The sequence below is a fragment of the Pecten maximus genome, chromosome 11, assembly GCF_902652985.1.
Source record: "Pecten maximus chromosome 11, xPecMax1.1, whole genome shotgun sequence".
NCBI classification, from domain to species: Eukaryota; Metazoa; Mollusca; class Bivalvia; order Pectinida; family Pectinidae; genus Pecten; species Pecten maximus.
The window spans coordinates 3,240,024-3,255,063 of record NC_047025.1 but is presented as its reverse complement, the minus strand read 5'-3'; the positions used below and the strand labels follow the sequence as shown (position 1 = coordinate 3,255,063).

Here is a 15,040-nt window from a genome sequence, read left to right as displayed (position 1 = left end):
TTTTGTGTTATATCAGTCTCATTATTGAACAAACACAACTAGTGACCTAGATTCATTTGTCTATAAATTCAAGATGATGGCCAGCTATGATCAGTCAGGGGAATATGCATCAGTAAAATCAGCAATAGCAATAACCTCTGAAATAGCAAGTTTCAGAATCCAACCTGGTTGCCTGTCGTTCAGAATCCAACCTAGTTGCCTGTCGGCCATTTTGCTTATTCAATCATGAACTTTGATCTTTCACTAGATAACCTATATTTCAGTATATAATTAGAGGAAAATTGAATAATTCCGGGGAAATAGAGATAACCAGCTTCATTTGTCTGAATTCAAGATGGCTGCCAGTGTTAATTGTTTTCCTGATCAGTCAAGAAATGAATCATACATAACAAGGGAACCTACTGATGAAATGTGTTAAAGATCTCTGCAGCATTCCCTGAAATTTCAGGTCATCCGTAGGTATCTGTTAATTTGTTGTACTCTCTGTGTTTCAGTCTGTCCTGGGTATATTTAGATTATGGAGTCCTCTTGTTTAGAACCTGTACAACTAAACACCTGTCTTACAAGACCACCTGTATCTAAGGGTCAAGTCTATCTGTAAAATTTATACTTCTGGTAATTTGAACGAAGTAAAATTTTATGTAAACTTCAGTACATGTACAGTACTTAATTTCGGGAAGTGAAAAAAACCTATATTTAAGAATAACTTTAGAAAGTCAATCTTTTAACACAGGTGGTCACTTAACACAGGTGGTCACTAATGACAGGTGGTCACTTAACAGGTCACTAATGACAGGTGGTCCCTTAATACAGGTGGTCACTACACACAGGTGGTCACTTAACAGGTCACTAATGACAGGTGGTCACTTAACACAAGTGGTCACTTAACACAGGTGGTCACTTAGCACAGGTGGTCACCTAGCACATGTGGTCACTTAACACAGGTGGTCACTTAGCACAGGTAATCACTTAACACAGGTGGTCATTTAGCATAGGTGGTCACTTAGCATAGGTGGTCACTTAGCACAGGTGGTCACTTAATACAAGTGGTAACTTAGTACAGGTGGTCATTTAGCACAGGTGGTCACTAAACACAAGTGGTCACTTAGCAAAGGTGGTCACTAAACACAGGTGGTCACTTAATACAGGTAGGCAAGGGTGGTAAATGAAAACAGGGAGTCATTTAGCACAGGTGGTCACTTAACACAGGTAGTCTCTTAATACATTCACTAAATATATGTGGTCAAGATTTAGGTAGAACAATAATAAAACATAATCACTTAAATTCATGTATAATTTTATTTTTGTTATTTTGACATTGTAGTAACAAGTAAATATTGCCTCAGTGTTTATTCCCAACATACACGAATAAAATGTAACAGCAAAAATAATCCTAGCACTCAAACATTCCATCCATAACCAAGAAAATTCAGACTAGTGTTCCAACAGGGACAGATCCCACAGGCAGTTGACCCCTGACCTATAGCAGGTTCTGTACAACAGTTGACCCCTGACCTATGACAGGAGGTCACAGTTGACAACTGACCTTTGATAGGTCAAAAAGGCATAGTACAAATAGAATATATCTTGTATCAAAAACTTTTCCATACGCCAACGATGATAATCTTAAATTCTATGGGTGAATTAAGTATATGTAGTCATCTTATATCGGCAGAATTTCACATAAATTAATAATCATTCAAAATAAAGCATATCCCTCCATCAACACAAATTTCATCCAAATCTTTCATACATAATCTAATCCAGAACACTTTTCTCTGGTACAAGTACGTGGACTACAGACAAAGTTGTACTAGAAGTGATGTGCATAACATATACAAGATAAAATATTGAATGTATTCATCTAATTAAAGCAGTTTGGCAGTTAATGCTCTAGAAAACAGCTTTGTTAGCACCACAAAGATCAGTGTCTACCGCCATTTCTGGTCGGTATGGAAGGGGAGGTAATTCAATATATACACCTATACCCGCCACAAATATCAGCCCTATCGCTGGTCGGTATGAGAGGGGAGATAATACAATATGTACAAGCGTTTACCTTAGTTAAGGATACTGCAGAATAATATAATCTACAAATCTATACAATTTGTGTTATTGTCAACAAATTGTCGCTTCAAGTCAACTTTCTAATTAAAGGCAATTAATCAGTTATCCAATTGAAAGTTCCAAGTTGAATTCATTAGCAGGTCAAATATACATGTATTACAACTATGCAACTACATAAATTGTAGTAATTCTATTTTTCATATAAATCAAAAATTGGATTTACAGGTTGCCTTGCCAAGTTGCATGTGGTTCTTGCTTGATGCGACATTCTGCTATACTGGTGCACTAAATACATGTCTACAATCTATGATACAAGGGTATGTAGTATATTTACCGATTAGCCCAAATATATTGCAAAAAGTTCATAGTAACTATCAGATACAACAACTAGGTGTTAAAGGCAACTGGCTCAACAGTGTAACCCAGGCAGCTTAATAGTGTAACCCGGGCAACTGGCCAAACAGTGTAACCCAGGCAGCTTAATAGTGTAACCCGGGCAACTGGCCAAACAGTGTAACCCAGGCAGCTTAATAGTGTAACCCGGGCAACTGGCCGAACAGTGTAACCCAGGCAGCTTAATAGTGTAACCCGGGCAACTGGCCAAACAGTGTAACCCAGGCAGCTTAATAGTGTAACCCGGGCAACTGGCCAAACAGTGTAACCCAGGCAGCTTAATAGTGTAACCCGGGCAACTGGCCGAACAGTGTAACCCGGTTAACTTAATAGTGTAACCCGGACAACTGGCCCTACAGTGTAACCCGGGTAACTTTATAGTGTAACCCGGACAACTGGCCCTACAGTGTAACCCGGGTAACTTTATAGTGTAACCCGGACAACTGGCCCTACAGTGTAACCTGGGCAACAGCTTAAATGTGTACCCAGGCAAATGGCTCAACTATGTAACTCATACTTCAAATTTGTATAAATCTCAGAGAACTCGTACAGTGTATATGTAGTAGGGGTCCAACCTAAGACAAAAGACATACAGAACGGGTATGAACGACCCTTACACACAACTCGATACATAAGTACGATTGACTCTTACAGAAATCCTCGGATACTTAACAGGTACGCCTCTCTCAGACCATCCTGTATGTAACATTTATACCTGACAGTAAACTCGGGATACATAACGAGGGGAAAATCAACTCTTACAGATAACTTTAGTACGTCACAATCTACAATGGAAAGTTGATCCTGTTAAGGACCAGCAACAGGCATATATGGAATGTGTGACATTTCCTGATTGTAAGAGATTTGTTTACAAACATATACAAACCAGAAACTTTGTAAAATAAACGTAAGAAAGGATGGTCAATCTGCAAGGCACAGGTTTTCTTTCTCGTGATCTGTTATCATAAATTTTACAACTGACCTTCGATAGAATTATATCTTGAAAATGTACAGGCAATTTAAAAGGCACTCAAGGTTTTAAAAGGCATCAAAAATATTCACTTTCAAAAGGCACCATGTATGGTATATATATGTTTATGTACTGGAAGACTTCATGAAAATACAGTAAAAATCATATTTAAGGCACTTTTCATTCAATATTAGGTAGCAAACCTTCTATAGGGACAAAAATATTTAATTTGTAGCCTTACAAAAAAATTTAATGAAAGCCTCAGTTAGCTGAGTGTATTGAAAACATTTCTTAGGACTTCATTGCATAGTGTGGTTATAATATCTATTAAAAAATTCAAATTGGAATGTGAAATAGACTATATTCTCACACACAACACATATTTTTCTTACATAAATACAAATAATTGTCCCGTACAACATTTGGCATTGCTAGGTAGACCAACACGCACAACAAGTACCGCCAGGTACAACAGATCGTTGTCGCATACAACAAAATGTTGTCATGACAACATCATCATAATATACTGCTATTGGTGAATGTAATGAATGTTTTAATGCCTGTTCAGAATAATTAGAACACAAACCTATTTATTATACTACAAATGCATCAATTTACAACTCATCCAAAAAATTTGTTCATAATCGAATATACAAGTTGAACAAAATCTACACAAAATGGATTTCAAAATTCATTCTAAAACAATTACAATGGCTGATAAATATGTACATTTTAAAAAATTCAGAAAAAATATATTTCACATTGCACTTATGTCTTCTTGTGTTCGAATGGTCGCCAGCAGATATTGATATAGGTAGATTATATGGACGTCAACTATATATATATATATATATAAATCGTATTTACATAATAGAAGAATATAGAATGAAAGCAAAAAAATAACCAAAATTTGTACATTGGTCTGAATATTGTTCTTAATGAGTAAAGCAAGGGTTGAATAATTACAAAGAGAGCCTATTAAAAACAAAATATGAAACAAATAAAACCAGAATTGGTGAGGAGGATAAAAAACAAAAATGGGACGATATAGGCAAAAATTTACAAGGTTTGAGGCGTTGTGTGTTCTGGCAAATTATTATACAAATATTTTCATAAAAAATGTTTCAATGAACTTGTGAACATGGCAATGTATCAATGAAACATGTTCTGAAATAACATATGGTCAGTGTAAACCTTTGACAGTATCCTAGCTTATGGCAATAGGTTAAAACCCAGTACAGAATTATCTATACCTCCCTAGCATAGTGAAAGACTTGTGTATAGGCCCGCACCTCATAAATACCAAAAATATTGCTGGCTTGAACAGAACCTAATGAAATATATATATATATATATATACAAAGCCACCTGAACACCTCTGAGGCAAAATGGTACAAACAGCAGACTGAACACACAGGCAAATCCATGGAGTTATCTCCCTTGGACTGGCAAGACAAGTTTTTCCCTGTAGCACCACTGTAAACACTTGGCCAAGAAAGTGTAATTATCTCCCTTTAATTGCACAGTTCTCTGTTAGGAATGATTTCAGAAGTTACGACTGGTGTCGATAGTGTCTTTTATCACGTTAAATGTTATATACGGACTCTCTCGTTGAATAAGTGTCTTTTATCACCAAAAATGGTATAGACTGAGGAAACATTATCATTTTCATGTTGCATTACAGAGACTTTGTATTCTAATTCACTTGAATTGTTCTCATCTATAGATGACAGAATTGTTCACATCTATAGACGACAGAATTGTTCACATCTTTAGACAACAGAATTGTTCTTACACAGATTTTGTCTACATACCAAGTACAATATTCTCACAGCTGCTTGACATGTAAGAATTTCTACCCCAAAACATGTCAATGTATTATGACCTAAGGCACTGTTACATAGAAGCACACACTTCCACTGTCAGAAAAACATAATCAAGTCACTAGTATTTGGAACCTATAAGATGTTGGCGTTCGTGTTGTAGCATCAAGTTTTTGCCTTCAAACTCTCGTTCACAGTACTGACACACATAAACTTTTGTACGAGTTTTTTCCTTCGGCGCCTTCATTTTTTCAGCGTCATCGGCCATCTTTTTCTCTCCGAGTTGACCAGGTGGGGATGTTGTAGTAGAATCTGGTTCGCCTACAACTTCTGTCTCTCGTGCTTTTCTGAAGCTAACCACAGGAACTTCTGGCCGCTCCAGTGATTTGTCGCCACTTTTGGATTGTTTTTCAAGAATGGACTTAACAAAATCACGGTCAACCTTCGTACTCGGAAGATGGAGCTGGATGTGGTCGACCAGCTCGTACTCCTCCGGACAGCTGTAGTCACAGTACGGACAAGTGAACTTGTAGTGGATGTTGTGTTGATGTTCATGGTCGGCTAACTCGTCTTTCGACGGCGTTCCATATGGGCACCGATCACACTTCAGGTCACTGGCCGTATCGTCCAGACTGTCATTGTCTGAATCAATCTCATTTTCTGGTGAGTTAAAGTATAACTGCGGAGCAATTATATCTGGACTGCTTGCTTCAAAATTTTTCATGTCCATCTGTTTGACTAGGGGTGACGAACAGCCTGATTCATCAGTGAGATGGACTTTCTGGTGTTGTAGTAAGTTTGACTGTTTATCTACGCTGTAGTCACAGAACTTACAAGCAAACTCCTTCCCGGCACCATGGAGCTGTAGGTGTACTTCCATGAGTTGTGAGTTAAGGTTGAAATACGGACATTTTGGACATCGGCTTTGACCTCGTCCAAACGAGTCATTACCTTGGTGAAGTTGCATATGTTGAGACAGGAGATTCCAGCGATCGACACTGTAGGAACACTCCGAACACTGGTAGCGTGCCTTGATACGATGAAGATTTTTGTGGTAGTCGAAGGTGTTTTTGTTATTGCATGTGAACGGACATAGTTTGCATGTGTAGACCTTCTTGCCACTGAAGTTGCGGTTAAACATGCGTCGAGGATCATTCTTCTCCAAATCCTGTGGTACAGCATTGTTGTTGTTGTTGTTGTTGTTGACCTTTTTTGGGGGGAAATTGAAGTCCATGATGTTGTTTGACATTTTATCATTAGATTCTAGAGCAAAGTCTCGATTGAGGAAGACTATATCCTCCTGGTTGAGAATAAACCCCTGTTCGTCAGTGTGAACCTTTCGGTGCTGGTACAGTAGGTTTAGTCGGTCCGCGCTCCAGTTACAGAAGTCGCAGATGTACTTCTTGTTTAGTCCATGCATGTGGATGTGGCATTTGAAGCTTCGCAGCGCATTACACTTGTATGGACACAGCGAGCAGTTGTAGCGGATCTTCTCGCCGTTTGTGACAGTAGCAGACATATTGAGTGAAATCTGCTCCTGTAGGGCAGACGGGTCAATTTCAGACAGACTGTCGTCTGAACCATTACTCATCGTCTCCAAGTCCTGTCCTTCTTTCACAGTATCATCCTTCACCACACTGGAATCCATTTTAGGATTGTTTATCCCCTCAAATTCTGCCCGTTCTAAGGCAGCCATTTCCTCCTCATCAAAATCCTCAATATTCTCATCCTGAGGTCCGAATTCCATCTCGTCCAATGCTTCATCTTCAAAATCTTTCTGTTCGTCCTGCGTAAGGTTTGTCCTTTCTGCGATCTTGTTATCCAGAGCTTCAATGTTTTTGAGTAGATTACAGCCTTCCTTGTCGAATGGGTCAAGGACCACATCCTGAAAGGTCCCGCCAGATTTGGGTGTACCCTCCTGTGCCTTAACCATCTCCTCTTCCTCCTCCTTGTGGAACTTCATATGTTGAGTGAGAAGGAATGCCCGCGTGGCACTGTAGTCGCACATTTGACAAGCATACTGACTTTTGACAAGGTGCTGTCGTCTGTGTTTGATGATGTTGTTTTTACAGAAGCTGAAGTACGGACACCTTGAACATTTGTAGCGAAGCCTTTCTCCGTTCTTTTTCATCCTGTTTACGATATTTCTAAGGAACTGTTGTGTGAGTTTATGTGTGGGAGCTTCCATGTTCATCTCACTCTCAATATTACCAGCCTTCTGTTGCTGGCGTTTCTGGTGCTCGCGGTACAGGTTGTATTCCTCCGATTCGGCCTCGTCCTCATAATCCTCCAGGATTTCTGGTTCGTATGATTCGCGGTGAACAGACAGATGTTTGACAAGCTCGGTCTGGCTATCTACACTGAAGTCACAGATCTGACAATTGTGTGGGCCATTATACTCGTGCTGCTCCTGGTGGTGTTGGATACTTTCCATGGAGTTTGTCTTGAAGGGACATTTGTTACAGCTAGCCAGCTGTACTGTATCCGTCCTGTTGTTCCTGTTGGAGAAGCCCTCCTCGCCCCATGGCAGAGAGTTATTGTTCTCCTCGGGTAGATACTCGTATTCGACAGTAAACGGCAGTTTGCCGCCCGTCTTTTCCAGAAAGTTTGGTTCCGAGGGGTGTACAGACTGCATGTGATGGTAGATCAGTTTGAGATTGTCCACACTGTAGTCGCACTGCTCACACTTGTACTTTCTATTGGATCCGTGCTGTCTTACGTGGTTCGTAGTGTTGGCCGCGTTGCTGCTAACGTAAGAACACTTGGGACATTTGTAGTTTTTACGGCCATTGATGGTGCATACTTGTACAGGAATGCCTCGCCAAGTTGTCTCCTCCTTTAATACCATGACTGGCTTGTTTTCCTCCCTGGAAGTCATCATGTTGTTGAAGTCTGCACTGGTCATAGAGGAGTTCAGACTATCGTCTCCTCCGCTGCCCTTCATGTCCGAATACTCATCCATACCACCCTCAATGCTGTTGCTGTCAAATGAGTGATCATTGTTTTGGTAGATCTTGTGTCGACTTTCCTGCCGTGAACCATTGGACGTGAGGTTAATCTTTTCCTCTGGTGTGCCCCTCCACAGGTCGCTGTGGGTCCCCTTCATGTGCTGGTAGAGCAAGTTCAGGCGGTCTATGCTGTAGTCACAGAAACGGCACGTGTGACGACAATTGCTGCCGTGGCGTTCGATGTGTCGTAAATATGTGACAGCATTAGGAGCGGTAAAGGAGCACTTCGTGCACTGGAACGATCGTCCCCGCTTGTGAGGACTAGTCGACTTCTTGGCCTTGAGTTGCTGCAGTAGTTGCTGCTGAGCCAATTGCTGTGGCGACGGCGTGCTGGGGAGGCTGCTGGGAAGGCTCCTCGGCTGTGTGGGAGTTACAGATGACGAAGATGTACCAGAAAGCGCCACCTTGTTAGAGATCTCTTGCAGTCTCTGATGAAGTGTCGACTGATTTGAAGTTACAGGTACTGTTGGTTTTGGAATGTTTTGAATATTTGGCTGTGGTTGCTGATGATGATGATGCTGTTGCTGCTGTTTTTGCTGTTGTTGCTGCTGCTGTTGTTGATGTGGTTTTGGTTCGATAGGGCGGTAACGGGGGTGTTGGATGAAGGTTTGGTTGAAGAGCTGGGAGTGAAGCTGACGTGGTCCATGTGGCTGTGGAGTGGGAGCACGGGGATGAGCCTGGACAGAACTACTCTGTGGTGGCTGAGAGTGACTTCCAAATACGTTTTGTGGTTTCTCTACTTTAGCACTGAAGGCAGACATAGCATTACTCGCTGGAGTTTTGGTTGGGAGTGTCATACTTTCTCCCATCTCCTGGGCCCGCAGTTCAAACGGATGCACACTGCGTGCATGCTGATAGACAGTGACTACGTTCGGAAACATCGCTTGGCACCATTCGCAGGGAAATCGGTTATTTGTATTTCCTCGTCCAAATATAGATGATGGTTGTGGATTTGCAGCAGACACTTGTGTTACTGAGGAAAGGTCCAAGGCTCCAGCCGATAAGTCCAATCCCTCACTCTGACTTGTTACAGCTGTCTCCTTCTGAGTTGAATGTGTTGTTTTATCAAAGAATTTTTCTGAAGTAGACGTGAATTTTTCCATATATTCTCTCTCCATATCTTCCTGCTCCATATCATCGATCACCATACAATCCTCGTTGTCATCTTTACTTCTAGAAGTATTATCTTCGTTGTAATCGCTCGTGTCATCGTCCTTGAGGAAGTCTTGGCATTCCTTCGCATCAAACTCGGGATGCAGCCTCATATGTTGGAGGACGAGGTTTTTACTATACACATTGTAGTCGCAGTACAGACATATAAAGGCCTCGCCTCCTCTGGGCTCGTGCATGGCTTCGTGCAGGGACAATCCGGACCTCTTGAAACAAGTGTAGGGACATTTGGAACACTTGAACTGCTGGACTGGTTTACGACGGTGCTTGAGATGAAGCGTACGATTAGACACCTGTTCAGCAGGCTGAGACGGTTGTGGAGTAGCGCTGTGAGTCTTCTTATGTTGCAGGAAAGAAGACAAATCCGTGGCTTGATACTCGCATTGTTTACATCGGAGTTTAGCCGAAGAACCGCCTTCTTCTTTCTTGGAATCCCCGTGCATTTTAATGTGAATATCGTAAGATGATTTCTTATAGGTGACGTAAAGACAACTGTCACACTTGTACAGGGTGCGGTCCTCCTCGTCCTCGTCTTCTTGCTCCAGGATGTTGCTGGGTTTGGACAGTTTGAATTTGTCCTGTAAGTACATAGGTGTCGTATATTCTTGCTTGTGTTTATTGCTAGCGTTGACATCAAAGTGTTCGTAAGTCCGGATGTGTTTTTTCAGATCACATTTCCAGCGAGAGCTGTACCCACAGATGGTGCATGTGAACGGTTTGTTCTCTGAGTGGAGGACAGCATGTCGTCTGAGTTCCGCCGGGCTGTGGCCTATGAACGGACAGTCTAGACAGTGGTACATACCCTGATTAATTAGACTGCGGAACACAGGTTGTCGCTGTTGGTTGGTCAAGTCAGAATTATCATCCTGACTGAAGTCGTCCTCATAGTCTTCGTACTGTGAACTCATGTCCATGTTTTTATAGTAAGCCATGGCTTGTTTAGCCACGCCATTCGGAAGCCCCTCTTCCTCCTTGGAATCTTCCATGGGAGAGTTCATGATGAAGTTGACAGGCTGGGGTGTCTGCTGTTGTAGATTCCCCTGTGGCATCACAGTAACATTAGGGGGTGGCATTTTCTTCACCTTGCTCGTGTCAATGACATCACGGATAGTGCCTCCTCCACAGCGCTTCAGGTGTTTGACCACATCCCACTTCCACTTAGACTTGTAGCTACAGCGGGGGCAGTGGTAAGGTTTCTCGTCAGAATGGTTCTTCATATGCTGGGTGATCTCCGACGGCCATCGTGCACGGTACTCGCACCTCGGGCACCTGTAGGGAAGAAGGACATCACTTGGAGTTACCTTTCCTGTCTTATCCATGGTCAACTTATTTTTATCAGGAGGAGTTCCAGTCTCTAATCGCTTCTTCATTATTTCAAGCATAGCTTTTTGTGTTTCGTTGCTAACTGGAGAGTTAAACCCAAATTTGCTGTAAAGTTCGTCCTGTAAGTTTTCATCCTCCGAAGGGATAAGGTCTTGAATGTCTTTGAGAGTGGAGTTGGACTTTACACTGTTGAGTTGTAGGTGTTTTCTCATGAAGGCATCTTGGCTATCCTCTTTGTTGTTCAGGCCAGCAAGTGGCTCTGATGATGGACGCTCTTGGCTCCTATCATCCATATCACCCATGTATCTGTCTCGCGAATCATCATCCTGACCATTCTGTAGGGGCAAATCAGTGTCCGAAAGCCTCCGTTTCTTTTTGACAGGTTCAATATCATCTCGCAAGTTTGTGAAAGGAATTTTACGGATGTTGTGACTTCCAGCGTCCAGCAGAGCAGCCGTAGTGCTGGACAATACCTGCCCACTGGAGATCTCGTACAAACTGGAAATGCTGTTAGGAGTTTCCGATGACCGCTCCGAGGTGGACTGTGTTGGACTTGTCCCATTCCCTTGCTTGGTACTATTACCAGAAACTGGTGGGACCCCAGCGCCTTGCTCACGACGTTTATATGGATTAGGAAGTGTGCTGTGGCTTTTCTCAAAATGTTTCACCAAATCCCATTTCCACTTGTAGGTGGAGCCACACACCATGCACACGAACGGCCGTTCCTCCGAATGGGACACGGCATGCTTCTGTAACTCTGCAGGCCACTTGGCTACAAAGCTACACATGCTGCACTTGAGAAATTTTGGTTCCCCATTGCCGATTTCCTGAGTTGACATGGAGCCTATGGCGTTGAGTGGCATCTTAAGAAGGTGATAGGTTTGTTGTAGGCCGTGTGGTATTTTCTGGATGGCTTCTTTATGCTCATGAATTTTATCAGAATGTTCTTCAGCAAAATGTTTGTTTAAATCATCTACTCCATTAAAATGTTCTTGACATTCTGCACATTTGAATGCTCGTTTGTTCAAATGTAGAGTCATATGCGAACTGTAGTCGACGAGGGTTTTGGCAACAAACCCACACCTGGAACACTGAAGGATCGGCTGGCTCTCTTGCTTCTCAATAGTGACTGGTAAATGCATCTTGTTTGACATATTAGTATTCTCCCCGTTTTCATCCGTATACTCGTTCCATTGCGGCTCCGATTTGATATTAGTGTACGACTCCTCAGAGATATTCCTGTTGACATCAAGCTCCTTCTTGACCGAGAAGTCTAACGGCTGCTCAGTCTGGCGTGACCCAGAGGATGATCTATGTCCGTCTGAACCGTGTGCAGATTGACGGCCTTTCTCTCCTTGGAGTGCTGCCACCAGAGCATGACCGGGCCCCTTATTGGCCGGATATGAAGTCGTGTTAGTGATGAATGGACCAATGAACTTAGGCATAACAACAGAGGAAGCTGAAGGCATGGGCATTTCTTCCTGTGGCTCAGAGTGTCCTGGGTATCCGTGGAGACTCTGAGGGGTGGCAGTGTTGGAGCGTCCACCCTTGTGGCTACCTACAGATGGCGAGACGGACATCCGTCCGTTGTTTTCAAAAGAGCTGGGGACCCTGTATTTAACATGACTGATGGTGTTGAGTTTGACAAGACCAGGGGGCGGTCGGCTGGTATCGGGGAGGTCCCCGAAGTGCTTTTCCTTCCAATGCTTGTTGAGAGACTTACGCCATTTGTAAACATTGCCACATTTGGAACAGGCATATTTGACTCCTGTTTCGTCTAAAACTTCGAAGTACTTGGCGGGGTCGACTTCCTGTCTAGTTTTTCGTTTTTTCTTTTCACCTTGTACGATTTCACTAATATTGTTATCAGCGATAACAGGGAGCGCTGCCTCCTCCTCCTCCTCTTCTTCGTCATAAACCTCCTCCTCATCATCATCATCACCCAAGTGTTCCCTGATCTCGAGGTCGCGATCATCTGTGTGGAAACTTTTCTCGCCAAAGCTGCTGTCGAGGTCGGATCCACTCATCATTCCACCGTTTTCCTTCCCCGTGAAGTGTAACTTCCTGTGACGAGGGAGCTTCTGCTTATATTTCGTAGCGTATTCACAAATGTCACATTCGTAGATAGTAATGTCTAAATTATGGCTATCCTTTTGGTGATGTAGGAATATCTTGGCACTTGTGGAGCTGAATTCACACAGGTTACATACATATGTCCGATTTTGTATATTACCACTCCGTGTTGGTTGTGTGATGGCATGATTGGAATGTTTCGGCTCGTCTTCCGCAATGATCAGACGCCCCTCCTCTTCTTGTTCTTCCCCCTCGGGGTTCAGGATGTACGTCTGTTCGTTGACCTTGTCCTCCATGTCGATATCCATTTCAAGGTCACTATTGTTTTCAGCGTCTACTGTGTGTTCATTGGCTGAGATTCTACTGTCTACACCAACTTTGTGTATATCTGACATAGAGTCGGAGGTTTCGATCTCGATATTAACTAAATCGTCTGTTTCGATCGTTCGTCCAGCCTGTGATGTTTTCTCCGATGGTGATGTGACTTCTGTTGATGAACTAGAATACCTTTCACTTCTGTTAGTTTTTTCTGAAGGTGACACAGCGGTATCAGAAGAAGAACTTAATCGAGTCAATGGTTTCTTGGTATGTTGGTTATTTACAGAGTTCTGACTTTTACGTCGACCTCCAAGAGAGGCCAACAAATCTGGATCGCCGTCCTGGGAATGTGCATACACTTGGTGATTTAGGAATTCCTTCGAGTCTGTGCAGGTGAATCTACAGGATTTACAGATTCGTGTACGTCCTCTAGTCTTTATATGCGAGTCAGATGTGCACACTCCTTCATCGTCGTCGGCCATATTTGTTTTCCCTCAAATTTGTTCTGGAGCTCGCCGGAGGTGGCCTGAAAAATACGAAATTAAACAAAACATTAATCATAAGGTAAGGCCATTATTCATACGCACTAAAACAATTCATAATGTACATGAGGAGCAGGTTGAATATTGGGGGAAGGAACTGAAGACCTAACCAAAGTCAAACAACTGACATTGGATACCAGCTTCACTGTGAATATGGTAAGAAATCAGAGAAATCACTTGTGCTTCACATTATATCAGATAAGTGGAAAACGTACAATGTGATATGTCGCACTCACAAGAATCTACGGAATGAGATCTAACTTGTTAAGAGGAGATATATTGTGTATGGGCTATTCCAATGAAAACTCAACTTAAGGAGATTATAATTATTTCATTAAGTGTAGTCAACATGGCACTATACACAGTGATCATTATATACAGTGATATTGTTCAAAGGTGTTTATTATAAATAGTGTTGAAGTTTTGGACATTGTCCTTGTAGAAAGTTTCCCCTGCAGACAATGTCCTTTAAACAGTGTCCTCTATAGACAGTGCCCTCTATAGACAGTGTCCTCTATAGACAGTGTCCTCTACAGACAGTGCCCTCTATAGACAATGTCCTCTATAGACAGTGTCCTCTATAGACAGTAACCTCTACAGACAGTGTCCTCTATAGACAGTAACATCTATAGACAGTACCCTCTATAGACAGTGTCCTCTATAGACAGTGTCCTCTATAGACAGTACCCTCTATAGACAATGTCCTCTATAGACAGTAACCTCTATAGACCGTAACCTCTATAGACAGTGTCCTCTATAGACAATGTCCTCTATAGACAGTGTCCTCTATAGACAGTGTCTTCTATAGACAGTAACCTCTATAGACAGTAACCTCTACAGACAGTAACCTCTATAGACCGTAACATTTGTAGACAGTACCCTCTATAGACAGTGTCCTCTATAGACAGTAACATTTGTAGACAGTATCCTCTATAGACAGTAACATTTGTAGACAGTGTCCTCTATAGACAGTAACATTTGTAGACAGTAACCTCTATAGACAGTAACATTTGTAGACAGTACCCTCTATAGACAGTGTCCTCTATAGACAGTACCCTCTATAGACAGTGTCCTCTATAGACAGTGTCCTCTATTGACAATAACCTCTACAGACAGTGTCCTCTATAGACAATGTCCTCTATAGACAGTAACATATATAGACAATGTCTTCTATAGACAGTGTCCTCTATAGACAGTGTCCTCTATAGACAGTAACATCTATAGACAGTACCCTCTATAGACAGTAACATTTATAGACAGTAACATCTATAGACAGTAACATCTATAGACAGTACCCTATATAGACAGTTTTCTATATAAACAGTGTCCTCTACAGTGCCATGTAAAATGTCC

At 42.2% G+C, this 15,040-nt stretch overlaps 1 protein-coding gene across 4 annotated transcripts in view; it reads right to left on the bottom strand.

The window, feature by feature from the left end:
• Positions 1-5,224: 5,224 nt before the first annotated feature.
• The window catches only part of LOC117337419, a 79,042-nt gene continuing 69,226 nt past the window's right edge, over positions 5,225-15,040 (bottom strand). For all 4 annotated transcript variants that reach the window (XM_033898400.1, XM_033898399.1, XM_033898398.1 and 1 more), the window contains one exon: positions 5,225-13,671. In XM_033898400.1, coding sequence (XP_033754291.1) covers positions 5,375-13,627 — 8,253 coding nt within the window. In that variant the 5' untranslated portion in view covers positions 13,628-13,671 and the 3' untranslated portion in view covers positions 5,225-5,374. The remainder of the gene's footprint in view (positions 13,672-15,040) is intronic.